The sequence below is a fragment of the Macrobrachium nipponense genome, chromosome 11 (assembly GCF_015104395.2).
Source record: "Macrobrachium nipponense isolate FS-2020 chromosome 11, ASM1510439v2, whole genome shotgun sequence".
NCBI classification, from domain to species: domain Eukaryota; kingdom Metazoa; phylum Arthropoda; class Malacostraca; order Decapoda; family Palaemonidae; genus Macrobrachium; species Macrobrachium nipponense.
This window is the reverse complement of record NC_061087.1, coordinates 92,734,405-92,749,769: the sequence shown is the minus strand read 5'-3', so window position 1 is coordinate 92,749,769 and position 15,365 is coordinate 92,734,405. Positions and strand designations below refer to the sequence as shown.

General features: G+C 33.3%; 1 protein-coding gene across 1 annotated transcript in view; it reads left to right on the top strand.

Annotated features, from left to right (window-relative positions):
• Window positions 1–15,365, top strand: part of LOC135207319 (RNA polymerase II-associated factor 1 homolog) — a 178,818-nt gene that overhangs the window by 161,360 nt on the left and 2,093 nt on the right. The window contains exon 10 of the mRNA XM_064239019.1: window positions 5,865–5,984. Coding sequence (XP_064095089.1) covers window positions 5,865–5,984 — 120 coding nt within the window. The remainder of the gene's footprint in view (window positions 1–5,864; window positions 5,985–15,365) is intronic.

Genomic DNA, 15,365 nt, shown 5'->3' with positions numbered 1-15,365 from the left:
GTTTACAATTGCTACGCAGGCGCGCAAGCGCGAATTTCTTTCTTATCGCACTAAAAAGTATCAGACACATCTCAAAAATTATATCATCACTTTGACATAATTTTTGCACCATTTTAAATTATCCTTTACATGAAGTATTATATATGAAAATGTGCGCAATTTCATGTAAAATACATAAAAAAAATACTCATGATTGTAGCTTCTGTCAGTTTTGAAATATTTTCATATAAATAACGATAAGTGCAAAAATTTCAACCTTCGGTTAACTTTGACTCTACCGAAATGGTCGAGAAATGCAATTGTAAGCTAAAACTCTTATATTATAGCAATATTCAATCATTTGCCTTCATTTTGCAACAAATTGGACATCTCTAGCACAATATTTCGATTTATGGTGAATTTATGAAAAAACTTTTTCCTTACGTCCGCGCGGTAACTCTTCTGATAAATTTTTTCGTGCGATTGTCCTAATGTTTGCACCATTTTAAATTTGCCGTTACATAAAGTTTTATATATGGAAATGTGCGCAATTTCATGCACAATACAACTAAAAACAACCCATAGTTTTAGTTTTTATCAGTTTTGAAATATTTTCATATAAATAACGTTAAGTGCAAAAATTTCAACTTTTGGTCAACTTTGACTCTACCGAAATGGTCGAAAAACGCAACTATAAGCTAAAACTCTTATATTCTAGTATTATTCAATCATTTACCTTCATTTTGCAATGACTTGGAAGTCTTTAGCACAATATTTTGATTTATGGTGAATTTATGGAAAAAAAACAAAATTTTCCTTATGTCCGCGCGGTAACTCTTCAGAAAAAAATCAGCATTTTTTTTGTGCGATTGTCAAAATGTTTGCACCATTTAAAATTAGCTGTTACATAAAGTTTTATATATGAAAATGTGCGCAATTTCATGTAGAATACAACTAAAAATGATTGAAGGTTGTAGCTTTTCTCTTCTTTCGAAATATTTGCATATAGTACATCACAATAAATAGAAAAAAAACCACGTTCGGTCAAATTTGACTCTACCGAAATAGTCGAAAAACGCAGTTGTAAGCTAAAACTCTTACGGCCTAGTAATATTCAGTCATTTATCTTCATTTTGAAACAAATTTGAAGTCTCTAGAACAATATTGTGATTTATGGTGAATTTTTGAAAAATATATTTAACTTCCTTACGCGCGCCGATTCGCGGCCGCAAGTCTCTGAAATGCATACATCGCATTATCCTAATATTTGCTCCTTTTCACATTAGCCATTTTATAGTTTCATATATCAAAATGTGCGCAAATTCATGAAGAATACAATAAAAAATAATTGAAGGTTGTAGCTTTTCCCATTTCCAAAATATGTGCATATAAAAAAATATATATATAAAAATTTCGACATTCGGTCAACTTTAACTCGTCCGAAATGGTCGAAATCTGCAATTCTAATCTAAAAATCTTACAGTATCGTAATATTCAATCATTTGTCTTTATTTTGAAACAAATTGGAAGTCTCTAGAACAATATTTAGATTTATGGTGAATTTTTTAAAATAACATTTTTTTACGTCCGCACGTTACGAATTCGTACATCATTTTGTGACAAAATTTTTCCAGTGTTGCTTTTATTGTTTTACAATGTATTATATATCAAAATGATTGCAATTTAGTGTACAATACAATGAAAAAAAAGTAACTCGTTAGCTTTGACCATTTTTTGCACAGCGTGATTTGAATACAATTATGTATGAATTTTTTTTTTTCGCTACCACATATTGCATTATTTACATATGATAATGATATTATTTTTCATTTCTGATGGTTGCATACTAAACTTCAGGCAATGACAAAAAAAATGAGCCAAAAATGAACTCTTAATCTTCAAAACTAAGCGCGCTGTGATTTTTTGAAAAAAAATATTTTTTCCGCTTCCGCGCTCACTCCAAATTGGCCCCGGCATACGGGAGAGGTTTTGATTTTTAGGGGTTCGGCGTAAGAGGGTTAAAGCTATACTTTTCTGTGCCCTGTAAGAATTCCAATGTAACCCCTTAGTGGGGAAGAAGAGGAAACTTCTCTATCCTGTTGGGGCATGTAAATTCAAAGGTTAAACCTAGAACATTTTTATCATCGTTTTAGAAACCTTGAATATCTTTGTCAAAGGTAAATGCTGCAAGAGGCAAAGTTAACCTTTGGTTTTGTGGTTTTAAGAAACAGATGTTGTCAAAGGTTAAGCCTGGAAGAGGCAAAAATCAACCTTTTGTTTTGTGGTTGTAGAAAACCTAGCTGTCTTTACCAATGGTTAAGCTTGAAGGCAAAGTTAACTTTTTGTTTTGTGGTTTTAGAAAACCTAGAATGTATTTCTGAAGGTTAAGCCAGGAAGAGGCAAAGTTAACCTTTTGTGTTGTGATTTTTAGAAACTTATTACGCCTTTGCCAAGGGTTAAACTTGAAGGCAAAGTTAACTTTTGTTTTGTGGTGTTAGAAAACCTAGAACGTATTTGTGAAGGTTAAACCTGGAAGAGGCAAAGTTAACCTTTTGTGTTATGATTTTTAGAAACTAGTCAAGGAACACAAGGTCCTCTGTGACGTATTGGATAGGCTAGTGCATGAGAACTAGCTCCATATCTTCTACTTTTATTGAAGGTAAACATTCATAATGTGAGCAGCAGTTGCAACTTCATTTAGTGTCAAGTCAATTTGTCACTCCAGAATAGGATTGATGTGACACAGTAGAAGTACAATTTGGTTTTTGCCCGATCACTACCTTAAGTATACAGAATTGTGTTTGAAAAAAGTAAAGCCCTTAATTCACTGCTAGTAGTGGGTAGTCTTTTCCTGAACCGAAAAAAAGAGCAATTCTTTAGGTTCTTTTGTTTAAATCCCAGGTAATAATATTTTGGGGAGCGTGAAGGTACAAATTTTGTTTAGGAGCCTACCTTTTTATCATAAAGGTATTTATTTTAAGTGACTGTCGTTTGATAGGGCTTTTGGAGCAAGGCACAGGGGTCCCTCATACCGCTTGTGTTTCATGCTGGCTGCATCGAAGCGGTTTTCTCCGCAAGGCTGCTTTTTTGCTGCATATGTATGAGAGCCTTGCTCCCTGAATGGAATCCAATTTCTGGTGGTAGTAAAATCCACCAAGGATTCCAGATCAGGTGAGAATGTTTTGGGTTTCATACAAGAAACCTGTAGCTCGAATGGCTGTGCAGAATTATATCTAGCTGCACTACCCACCATCCTCTTCTTAATGTGAGAATCAGCTTAATTTAACAGTAGGTAAGATTCATCTCAAATAATATAAATTTTTATAATAAAATTTATTATTTGAATACTTACCTACTGTTAAAGTAGACCCACCCAGCCTCCCCACAACTTAGTGGGCTGTCAAGGAGAATTCTGATGAGCTAAAACATTCGAAACTCACCTGGTGGAGAACAGGTAAACTAGACAGTCATCCGCGTAGCCATTCGATTTTTTGTTTGAATGCTGACTTGCCTAATCAGTGGGGAGATACAGCTAAATTTAACAGTAGGTAAGCATCCAAATAATAAATTTTATTTTGAAAATTTATATAATCGTTGCTTAAACACTACAGCCATAAACAACTGAATGAAAACAGTTGTTTTGTTACAGCAGCCGAACCGAATCTGATAACAACACTGGTTTGATTGTATTTCAGCCATCATACAATAGTAAATAATTTCCGTAGTTTTGTTACAAATTTTTTTAAATAAGTAGAATAAGACTGATATATTTTTACATTATGTAGGGTCTTTTGATGAGGAAAAGGCTAATTGGAGGGGTTGCTGTGGTAGTGTTTAACACTCGCCCCAGTTTTATACCGACACCTTTTATATAGGTGAGCGAGTCAGAGGCTTCTGACATGTCCAATTTAGCAGTTTACTGGTATTATAGCAATATTTTACTAGAAATAGTGCTAAAGCAGACACATTTCACTGGGCGACACGGCTTCCTCGCCCAGAAATAGATTTTTCCTACGTCAAAATCCCTTTTATATGCCACGGAGAAAATATTGGCACAGAAATATAGTACTGCTAAATTTAAGCTGCATTTATAGCTGAAGCTGAGAAAACGATTTTCGCACTGCTAATGAATAAAGATTATTGTGCATCAGTTACATGGATGAAACTCGATTGCAAATAATGGAGAGAAAAGTATTGTAATAAAAAATGCTGGGCATGAAAGAACAGATTGTACTGTTGGATTCAAGCAGATAAAAGATAAATACGTAAAGCTGGTATTATGATGAAATAGGGTAAAAATAGCGAAAGGAACCTGTTAATTTTTTCTAACAAAAAAACGTGGTCCCGGCTCCATCTATTAAAAAAAAGTAAATAAATCATGTTCACAAGAAGTTATATTCAAGTCATATTTCGACTAAAACATTTCATGTAACGAAACATAACCTTGTCCCATATAAGAGTGACTAGAGATTAATTTACACTAAGTAGAAGCAAGAAAAGCGTTCTGAATTGAGTTAAATGTATTAAAATCAACTTTCCTCCATCATCTGATTTTTCCAAACCAAAACAATCTATTAACCAAAAAAAAAAAACTAAATCTAGTTTCACAACAAGACATGCTATTTAAGTCATATTTTGACTTTAAATCACTTCATGGAACAAAACATATAAATAAAGTTTCTAGAGATTAATTTACCTTAAATATAAGCAAGAAAAGCACTCTGAATTGAGTTGAATCCGGCAAAATAAACTTGCCTCCATCAGCTGATTTTTCCAAATCAAAACATGATTGCTTTGTTTGTATTTTATAATACAACAGTAATATAAGACTACATACAGTATTATTGGATACAGCGAAGTAAAGGATAACTTGAAAGAGCCAAGGAAAAGACGCACATTCATTATGTATGTATTTTATGAGGTGGTCTCCGCACTTAGGCTAAGCTACCAATAACCAGACAAAAGTGCTATAAGGAAGGTTAAACCTAGTTATGAAAATATTTAACAAGTGGCATAACACTGAAATGTAGGTAACCAAGACCGACGGTAACCGAGGGCTGCCTGTATAGATATCTGATTCAGAGGTCAGAAAATTGTAGCTTGGCAGTGTCTGCTACTTATCAAAATGTGTCTCTCAGACAAGGTGGAATTGTAGTTGTGGGCAGTTGTCACACTGATTTTGCCGATATACTAGTTACACCGATGAGATTTTGATGGACTGTTCATTTTCATTATCTATCAAGTTTAGATTTTTGCCTTTTATTGTACAAATGTGTTATTTTTTTTCTATATATGAATAGTTTGGGATCAGTATTACTTCAATCTGATTCCATGATGGAATAGAAAAAAGAATGAATACAGTTACAGTACATTTTGCTGTTTTTTGCGGCCATCATTTCTTATTGTATGAGGGAAGATAATAAGTTATGAAGATGTTGGGTTATGAAGTTGAGCTCACCAAATGCCTCTAAAAAAAACTATTGTGAATTTGGAATTTCAATGAAACAAAGTTAATTTCATAAAAAGTAATTGTATTATTTTCATAGTCTATTTCTAAATCTGATTCAGTATATTTATTGTAGCATAAGGAAGTAGTATATTCATATGATAAGATCACCATGTGACAATATGGTACGTTCTTATTGATGTTATGAGACCTCTTATATTCATATTTATTTATCAGCCTCTAAAGCACCCATGTTGGAAACTTATCATCAATCAGTGTACTAACAAGAAGTGTACAACTGTCAATAAAATCCTCACCATCCATACAAATATTTGCAGATCTAAAAATTAGGAACAAATGACTCCATAAGTCATGAAGTGGTGTATTAAAGCTAAAAGCAGGGAGTCCTTGTATACTAAAGAGTCTGTTGCCATTACAGATCACGATCTGCATCAGGGTCAAGAGCTTCAAGATCACCATCACGTTCAAAGTCACGATCACGTTCCAGGACCCCAATGCAGAATAGATCCAGGTCAGGCTCGCCAGCAGAATCTGAAAGGTTAGTCTTACATTTAGTATATTATGAATAGGAACCATGAACATTATTTTCCTGAAAACTTTAGGATTTCATTTTGTACATCCTAATTCACCCTTTAACTTTATCTGAAGTGCATATGCAACATTCATGTGCCACGGATATAAAACAAAATGGGAAAATGCATAATAAAGTTACATGTACTATGTAAAGTTACATGTTACAAAGACACAAAAGTGAAGATTGGGAAAAGTGTATAATAAAAAGTATATCTTGCCAAGAATCATTATTGGTCATTAGGTTTGATATATCATATGGTCCTTAAATCTCATATTGCATTGGATTTTCAGTGGATATAGAATTACAACATATGAATTTTAGACCATTCTCTGTCATTTTAGTACAAAAGTCAGTATTAGTTTATGAGATGGGATTTTTTTTTTCAGTAAAGCAGTTGATTACCAGGGTATGATTTTTATGAAATTTCAACTGCCCTTTAGGTGTAGGCTTAAAGCTAGAATGAATATTTGTGTATTTTTAAAGGCTAGGATGATACAGTCAAGTTCTGAACTTATGTATATCAACTTTGGTCTGCGATTATGATAAACAGACTTGAGCCCAACAGGAAAATACAAAATTATATCCAATTCTACCACTTAGAACAGCTCTTGAAATTTTTGAGAGACCAGTATTAAAATTCTTTATTCTTCTATGGTTGGACCAGAGGGTTTGTTTGTATAGGATATAATCAGTTTTACTTTAATAAATTACTGCTTATTAGGGTTTTCATGGAAAGTGTTTTATAGTAGCACTTCCTTCTTCCTGTATTGATAGAGATTAGGTCTGTGTGGGATGGCCAGTATGTAACTGTCTTAAACATGTTTACCAAATTCTCAGATGGACACCACTATTACTGGACTATGTTTGGTTCAGTATTAATGACTTGTCTCAACTTTAGTATGAGTTTTAATTATTTCATGCACTCATTAGTAATGGGAATTTTTATGTCTATTTTTATAAAAATTACAGACTTAGCTGCGTGATCTGCATTTTCTTATCTTTTATAGAGGAAGTATGGTCTAGTGTTTTTGACCATACAGTGTTCTAAACACTGAATGTGGGGGTTCTATAGTGCTCAGATTCAGGGATACTGTATTACCATAAAAAAGCAAAAATCTCTCATTTAATTGTCCAGTACAATGAGTGAATTAAGGAAAATTTATAGGAGAATGAAATAAGATTGTAACATTAATCACATACAATATCATCGCAAAGAGGGAGGTTGAATGCACAAAAGATCAGAAGCAGTCAAGGAAGCACCAACTGCTCGTAAATCTGGAATTTGTACTATCTAGTGTTAAAATACAGTTTCAGGAGCACTCAACTGTCTCAACCACATGCTTTTACCACACATTATCAGATTTTAACATTTATACTAAATGAGAAAAAAAATTTACGTGCAGTAAAAGCATGGTAAGTGATGGACAACATATTGAGAGAAAATAGGTATGTGTTAACTATATACAATTTTTTTTTCTATCTCAGTTCCCACTTTTAGTACCAAAAGGTAGGTGAGTGGCAGCAGAAAGTATAATTAATAAAGTATTTCCAGAAAGTATAATTGATAAGAAAGTATCTGTATATATTTAACACAACTACTTCCACTCTACTTTTTGTCCATTATTGTCCCTGCTTTCACTGTTATTCTATTTTTTATTTGTTATGAATGCTGTAACTGACCAAACTAAGTATGAAAATTGAACTTCAACTCTCAAGCAGGATTTGGACATGTATGTTCTGAATTGCAAGCACAGCTTTACTGACCCCACTTCTGAAGAAAGCCTTTTTTTTTATTCTACTCAAAATTTAGTGCACTGAGGTGCCTGCCTGTTGTTTGGGTCAAGTATGATTCTGCAGAAAGTTCTCGCACATTGATGACACTACAGTCTCTGCTTCTGTGATTTATATCAATGTGGTATCTGACAATTAAATGAGAGAAGTGAGCTTCAGCTCCCAGGCAGAATTAGCCTATTTATCGTTTTTTGTAATCAAGAAGATGCTTTCCTTCAAGTTGGCATGTGTAATACTGTATTTGATCTGTCCTTTGCCTGAAATACTTTATTATGTAGTTATATGAGACATTCAGAAAATAAATAAAAACTAACCCTTTCTACTTTCCCAGTTGAAAATGCATCAACTGGTAGGATAACAGGCATAACTTTCAGTCAGTTGGAGGTGGGTGAAATTTAGCAATCTTTTATTTAAATAATACTAATTCTTTTCTTTGATTCAAGCTATGGTTCTTAGAGGGGAAAAAATTAGTGAAATTTGCAGTAAATTTGGCACAAACACTACAATCAATGTTGGTTGGTTGTATTACTGGATTTTGTGTGATGTATTAAAGGGACTTTTATAAAATCTTGTGTTTCAGACTGTAAAGAGAACCATATTAAACAAAAATTAGGACCTTTGAATTTCTTACTGGAAATTATCAAGGTTTTAATTTTCTAAACAAATTGGTGCAAGTAGTTGGAAAAGTTTTAAAGGCGATGAAGCATGACCATTTAAATATTTAATTTAATTTAAATGGCTTGTTAATTCTTACACTTTAAAGATTTCTGGTGTGTTGTTTTAGGTTGATATATTTATTTTTTGGTATTTGATGCTCAAACTTATACCAATCCATATAGTCAAGGATTATGTAATTTATTAATGGTATACTGGATCCTTTTCCAAAAATTCCAGTTTTGAAAAGCAAATCATAGAGGATTTGAATAATTTAATTACATATTTGTAAGAAATTATTCTTACTTGACTGGCATTGTATGAAAATACCAGATACAACATTCATTCCATCCTTTGCATACCACTAAGGCAACGTCTGGGAGGTCACTGTCATTCTTCCAAAAGTAATTATGTATGCTGTTTTCCTTTATTAATTTCGTTTCCTTTATTGATGATCACGAGTACTTTCAGTGCATTGATTATATGTCTTGGGGAAAATATTTCATGTAGTATTACATTTAAATCAACCCTGGATTGTTAGGTAGAAAGGATACTTTGCCACCATTCACTAGAATCCTGTCTCTGGTTGGGAACAGGGTATGCCAGGAAAGTTTGGGAAGCCTTCCAATATGTCTTTTTAGGTCCACTAAGGTCTTCCTGTGTTTGTAAGAGGAAATTTGCAATGAAATTTAGAGATATGGTGATGACAAATATGGACATCTCAATTTGTCATGATTTTGAGGGGCTTCTAGCTTATATTTTGTATGTGCATTCACTGCTATTAAAATATTTTTCCATTTGTTTATAACAAATACCAGTGATATTGAAAATATCAAAACTACTAAACCAAGAGGTTTTTGAAAAATACAAAAAAAAATTTATAAACTTTCTTTTATGCTTGTATAATAATGTGAAATGTTTAGTTAAAAAATGGCTATCGTATTTTTTTTTAGTGATTGGTGATTTGGTTTGCTAGTTTATTCCTGAGTAGCAGGAAAGTTGTTTAAAAAGAAAGAAAGAAAAACACACACATACACTTATTTATTTGCTCATAAATATATCGAGGGGTTGCTGTTGGTTTTAGTTCTATTTTTTTGTGAAAGTACGTCAGTTATAATTGTAATTTTGCAAAGAAATATATTAGAAAAAAACGTGTAATCCAAAAAAGTTACTGCATCTTCAAGTGCAGTAAGTTTACGTAAATATTTTACAACAAGAATTTGTTAATGATTTTATTTCTTATCTGTTATGACATTGTGTTAGTTCTACAGACGGCCCTCGGTCAGGGGCAGGGGTTCCATTCCTGGCCGCCGACGCTAAGCGATTTTAAAGCCTACGGCCACCGCACACCTTCTTTCAAAATTATAGACCAGTTTCGTCAACTTTAACTCATCAGATATGGTCGAAAACGGCAATTGTAGCTAATAATCTTACAGTATAGTAATATTCAATCATTTGTCTTCATTTTGAAAGAAATTGGAAGTCTCTAGGACAATATTTAGATTTATGGTGAATTTTTGAAAAAAATATTTGTTTATGTCCGTGCGTTACGAATTCATGCATTATTTTGTGATAATATTTTCTCTGTGTTACTTTTATCGTTTTACAATGTGTTATATACCAAAATGATCGCAATTTAGTGTACATTACAACGAAAAAAAAGTAACTTGTTACCTTTAACCATTTTGCGCACAGCGCGATTTGAATACAATTATATATGAAATTTCGTTTTTGCGCTATCATATATCGCATTATTTATATATGATAATGATCATTTTTTTTCATTTCTGATGGTTGCATACTAAACTTCAGGCAGTGACAAAAAAAGGAGCAAAAAATGAACTCTTAATCTTGAAAACTAAGCGCGCTGTGATTTTTTGAAAAAAATATTTTTTCCGCTTCCGCGCTCGCTCCGAAACCCCTCCGGCACAAGGGAGACAATTTTTTATTTACCGCTCCAGCGTAAGAGGGTTAAAAGATCTAGAGAGATGACATGATAGATATATCAGTAGAGCTTAGGATACTTGTTGGTGCCAAATGTACATCAGCAACAATACTATGGTAATGGAGGAAGCACAAAAAATTGCATAATGCCCCATCCTTCCCCCTAGTTGTAAGCAGATGACCTAGTGTAAATATTAAACTCGGAAGAAGAGGTTGTTAAAGTATAATGGTATGGAAAAGGGGAATGGAAAGTTCACTAAAATCTTTGTAAGCAAAGCAAAGCTAAGCTGTATGGTGACTGGAAAGGAAGCAAAGGAAAAAGTTGTAAGAAAAATAGCAATCTTTATAAACATAGAAGCTATGTGCAGCTATAGAAAATGTTAAATTATGCCACTTCACTGCTCATCAATTTTGAGAAAGGTGATCAACAGTATTATCCTTCACTTCTCTGATTAAGACTTTTGTTGCCCCTCTGACTTCACGAGGGATGATTTTCTAATCTTATACTCCCATAGAGTGCCTAGTGGCATGATCGGTATGGTCTTAGCCTGCCACTTCGGTGGCTGCGAGTTCAATTCTCAGGTATTCCACTGAGGGGTGTATTTCTGGTGATAGAAGTTCACTCTTGACGTGGTTAGGAAGTCATGTAAAGCCATTGGAACCGTTGCTGAATAACTACTGGTTCCATGCAACGTAAAAACACCATACAAACAAACAGTCTTCTACTCCCATTGGTTAAGAAGTACTACAGTGCCATGTATCTAGATTGGTTTGTGATACTTTAGATGTTTCTTGTCTGATGTGTTCCTGGGATCACTACTAAACAGTGTTAAATTATTGCTGTCTCCAAGGGGCAGATCCATGCTGTTGTTGTAGATGGGAGACCTCTCCATTTGTTGCCACTATTTCCTTAGCTGATGGTTGTCAACAGAGAAAGAGAAGAGCCAAACACATCTGTAAGTCATAGGGTGAGATAATCCTTGCATTTCTCCTCAACTTGCCTTAAGGGTTTTGTCTAGGTAAGACTCCTTGAAATGGTTACTTTTAGCAGATTGAAAGTCAACAGGCCTCTCCTTCAACCTCTGTGATAAAGGCAAAACTCCCAAATCCATTCTTCTGGAGCTGTTTCTCTGCCAAGATCATCCTAAAAGTGGGAAATTGGCCATTTGCACAGATGTTCGAGTCCAGAAAAGTAAAAGCAGTTGCACCATCCACACTAAAATCTCTCTTTCTCCATGTCAAAAGTTCCAGGCAGGCCTTGAATTTTAGCTTGTATTCATCATCATTGGTTCCTTGATATCATCTTATTGCATGGTAGCTTCAAGGGAAATCATACTTGTGTCTCGCCTTAATCACCATCTCATTTTTCACTTGATCTTTTTTCATCCTACAGCTTTGGCAACATTGCTGAATGTTTCTCCAGAGCTAGATATACTATAACCATTTAATTTATATAATATGATATTTATGGCAGTCAATCTTTAGGCATTGGATATATTAATGTGAGCCTTATGATTTGGTAATTAAGGATAAATGGCTACATACATTTAAATCAGTCCTAATTAATAACACTCGTGCTTAACAATAAATTCTGTTTCGACAAGTTGACCAGTTGGGGGCATGTATGTAACATTGCAGAGAACATTTCAGGTCTCCTCCCATATGAGGGCCTCAGAACCAGAGAGTCGTATATGCCACTTTTTAAAAAATTAGTAAATTGGCCTCAAAGTTTATCATTCATTACTCTGGTTCTAAGAAAGATATCGATTTAAACTTAGTTTCATATGAAAGCTATACTCTTTATAAGTTTTTTGTGAAAATTTGAAAAAAATTGTTGGGTGCGCTTGCGCGCTAGCATTCAAAATGTCTGCCAAACTCCCATTTTTTTTTAATATTTGAGTCATAACAAGCACTTAAACCATAATTGAATGTGTTAAACGATAATAAAGTGTTATCATATTGTTGTAATAATGATGATGATATTAATAAGAGTAATAGTAATAATACTGGTAATAATAATGATAATAATACTATTAATAATAATATTGATAAGTAATAATAGTGTGCTGAAAAGACAATACATTTTTGTGATAAGAAACCGAGAATTGCTAATGATAATAATGATAATAATAATAGTAATAATAATAATGGGTAATAATAATAATAATAATAATGATAATGATGATAATAATAGTAATAATAATAATGATGATAGTACAATAATATTAGTACTAATAATGACACTGATGATGATAACCTTTCATCATCATAATACATCGATACTTATAATCAATCACAAGAAAATACTATAATAGAATAGTAATACTATTGTCATAATAATAATGATAATAATAATAATAATAATGATAATAATAATAATAATGATAGAAATAATAATATTATGATGGTTGTAATAATGATGTTGACGATGATAACCTTGAATCACCATGATGTTTAACCATCAATAATACACAATAATATTATTATCATAATAATTTTTTTTTACTACTACTACTACTACTACTAGGGCCCCCATCCTTTAATAGAAGCTGCAATGTGAAGGGGACTTAACTCGATCAGATTGCAGTCTGTTAGCTCCAAACATCGCTACCAGCTGTGACCCTCATCCACTACTACTACTACTACTAGTACTACGACTATTATTACTGCCAGAGGAAGACATAATGTACTCAAATAAAGAGTAATTTAGACAAAATAACAGCACAACACAACGGATAATCGTAATCTCCCGCTATGATCACTGAAGTGAGATGTAAACATTGGCGGGAGATTGTAAGCTGCGCGGTGATTGGTCGATGCTTACACGCGCCTTATGGGGAAAAACGCTCATTGGCCTAGAATTCGCTACCCGCAAAGTGACGCGCGTTCTCATTGGCTTAATCAGCGCTAGTGATATGCGTCTATCTGGTCCTCATGAACCGTCCGAGCGGCTGCCAGCACCGCTCGAAGTCATGTTCTTTTCTGTAGCTAAAATCGATAATTCCGACTGTCCCAGTAGGAATTTCGACCGTATGTAAATGGTGGAATGGCCTAGAAATGCCTCAAATACACAGAGAAAAGGTTGCCAAATCTACCAGTATGCATAACTCCAAATCCATGGAAGTGGCATATACGACTTTCTGGTTCTGGGGCCCTCATATACCATGTCCTTGTATAGAATAAACCTGTAGAAGTCAAAATCCTTAATATAAATCTGTAGGTTGAGGTCATCCTACTCCCAAATTGTGTTGCATCCTCCTTTCATGTGGATCAGATCTCTGTGCTCTTCCATTCTATTAATAGGGCTCATGGTTTTTACCCTATAACTCGAAATAAATCAAGAATACATTTTTTTCTTAAAGTATTTATGATTAGCAAGGCACTACTAAAGATAGATGGAAAATGCTCATCAAAACTTGGAAAGGAAATATTTTCAGTAAAATAAAACCACTCAAGCATACTTTCCTGAATATTATGTGACTAATACAGCACTCTGACAGAAAATTAGCTATTATTTGCTGTTTAAATTTATGAGAATTTTAGTTTGTATGTTTAATTTCTAGTATGGTTGTATTGAGTGTACCGTTCCTCAATTCCTTTCCCAAGGGTGGGATTCTAATATCTTTGACCCTTAGTAATTACGTGTTTGTTTTAACATCATTAACACATGATATTAGTTGCTGGATATCATGCCAATATCGATAGCACAGTTGTTGTTATTGCATTTTACCCTTAGTATTTACCATAATAATTAAAGGAATGAATAGTTGGAACCCCTATAAAAATGCTGAAAACAGCCAATGTTGTCAGTTAAAACTCAAGAAAAACCCACTAAAAATTTTTATACTTGGTTTTTTTTAATAGTTTTATCACAAAAGTGCATTTTATGATAAAATTAAAAAAAAAAAAAAAAAAAAACTGGGATTTCTGGATATTTTTCATAGAAAAATACCACGAATAGGCAAATTTTCTGCTAATAATGCAGGGAAATGTTCCAGAGAGAAATCCGTGGATCCGGAAAACACAAATACTGGGGTCCACTGTATATACAATCTGTTCATGTCAAAGGAATGTACATTGCGTTTTACATTACAGTTGTAATTCTGTTGCCAATTCATTATTTCAGTTTCATGAATGACATGTACTTTTTGTAGTTTTCTTCAGTTTTAGGACCTTATATGTTATGTTTCAGGTAAATTCCATTTGTTAGCTTTAGTGTGCTGCAGTGGTGGTAAACTTTGTTAATGTAAATTTATTTAAGTTGTTTATTTTCTTTATGTGGTTGTTGTAATGTAAATCAACTTCTTGTTGTAACTGTCCATTTTTAAAAGGAGCAGTATGACCAATATTTTTTATCTTGGAAGGTTCTTCTTTCCACCATACAACAACATTGATTGTAGATGCTAATATAAAAATACATAAAGGTTTTTTGTGCCTATCTTTTTAAAAATGGTTTCTTTTTGTAATTTAAAATTTGGAGCTTCGTAATTACATGAAACAGCATGACATTTCTTTTATACAGGAATTTCTGAGTCAGATTAGTGAGGATAGATTGCCCTTATGCCCCTAAGTATTGTAATTGTACTATGCAGCTGAGGCATGTGTTGTTTATTTAGTAATTGCACGTTATGTCCAGATGTCCATGTCTAAGGTTTAGGTTGACAAGAGGCATTGGGATTGGAATAAGCAATAGGAAGGTTTAAAATTTTTCTTATTTGTTAAGCTTGGTTTCTGAAGTAATGGAGAAATTAGTTTGTTGAATTATGCACAGTATATATATGTATAAAGAATTGTAAAGGGAACGTTCAGAATTAATAAACAAGATATTTTGCTGCCTGATGTTGAAATAAAGATTAAGGGTCTTTCAACTCAGTTGTTAGGGTGTTCATAGAATTTTTGTGTATTCAAGAATGAGAGTAGTTTGGAACATTTATACCAGTTCAATTTTTTCATGAT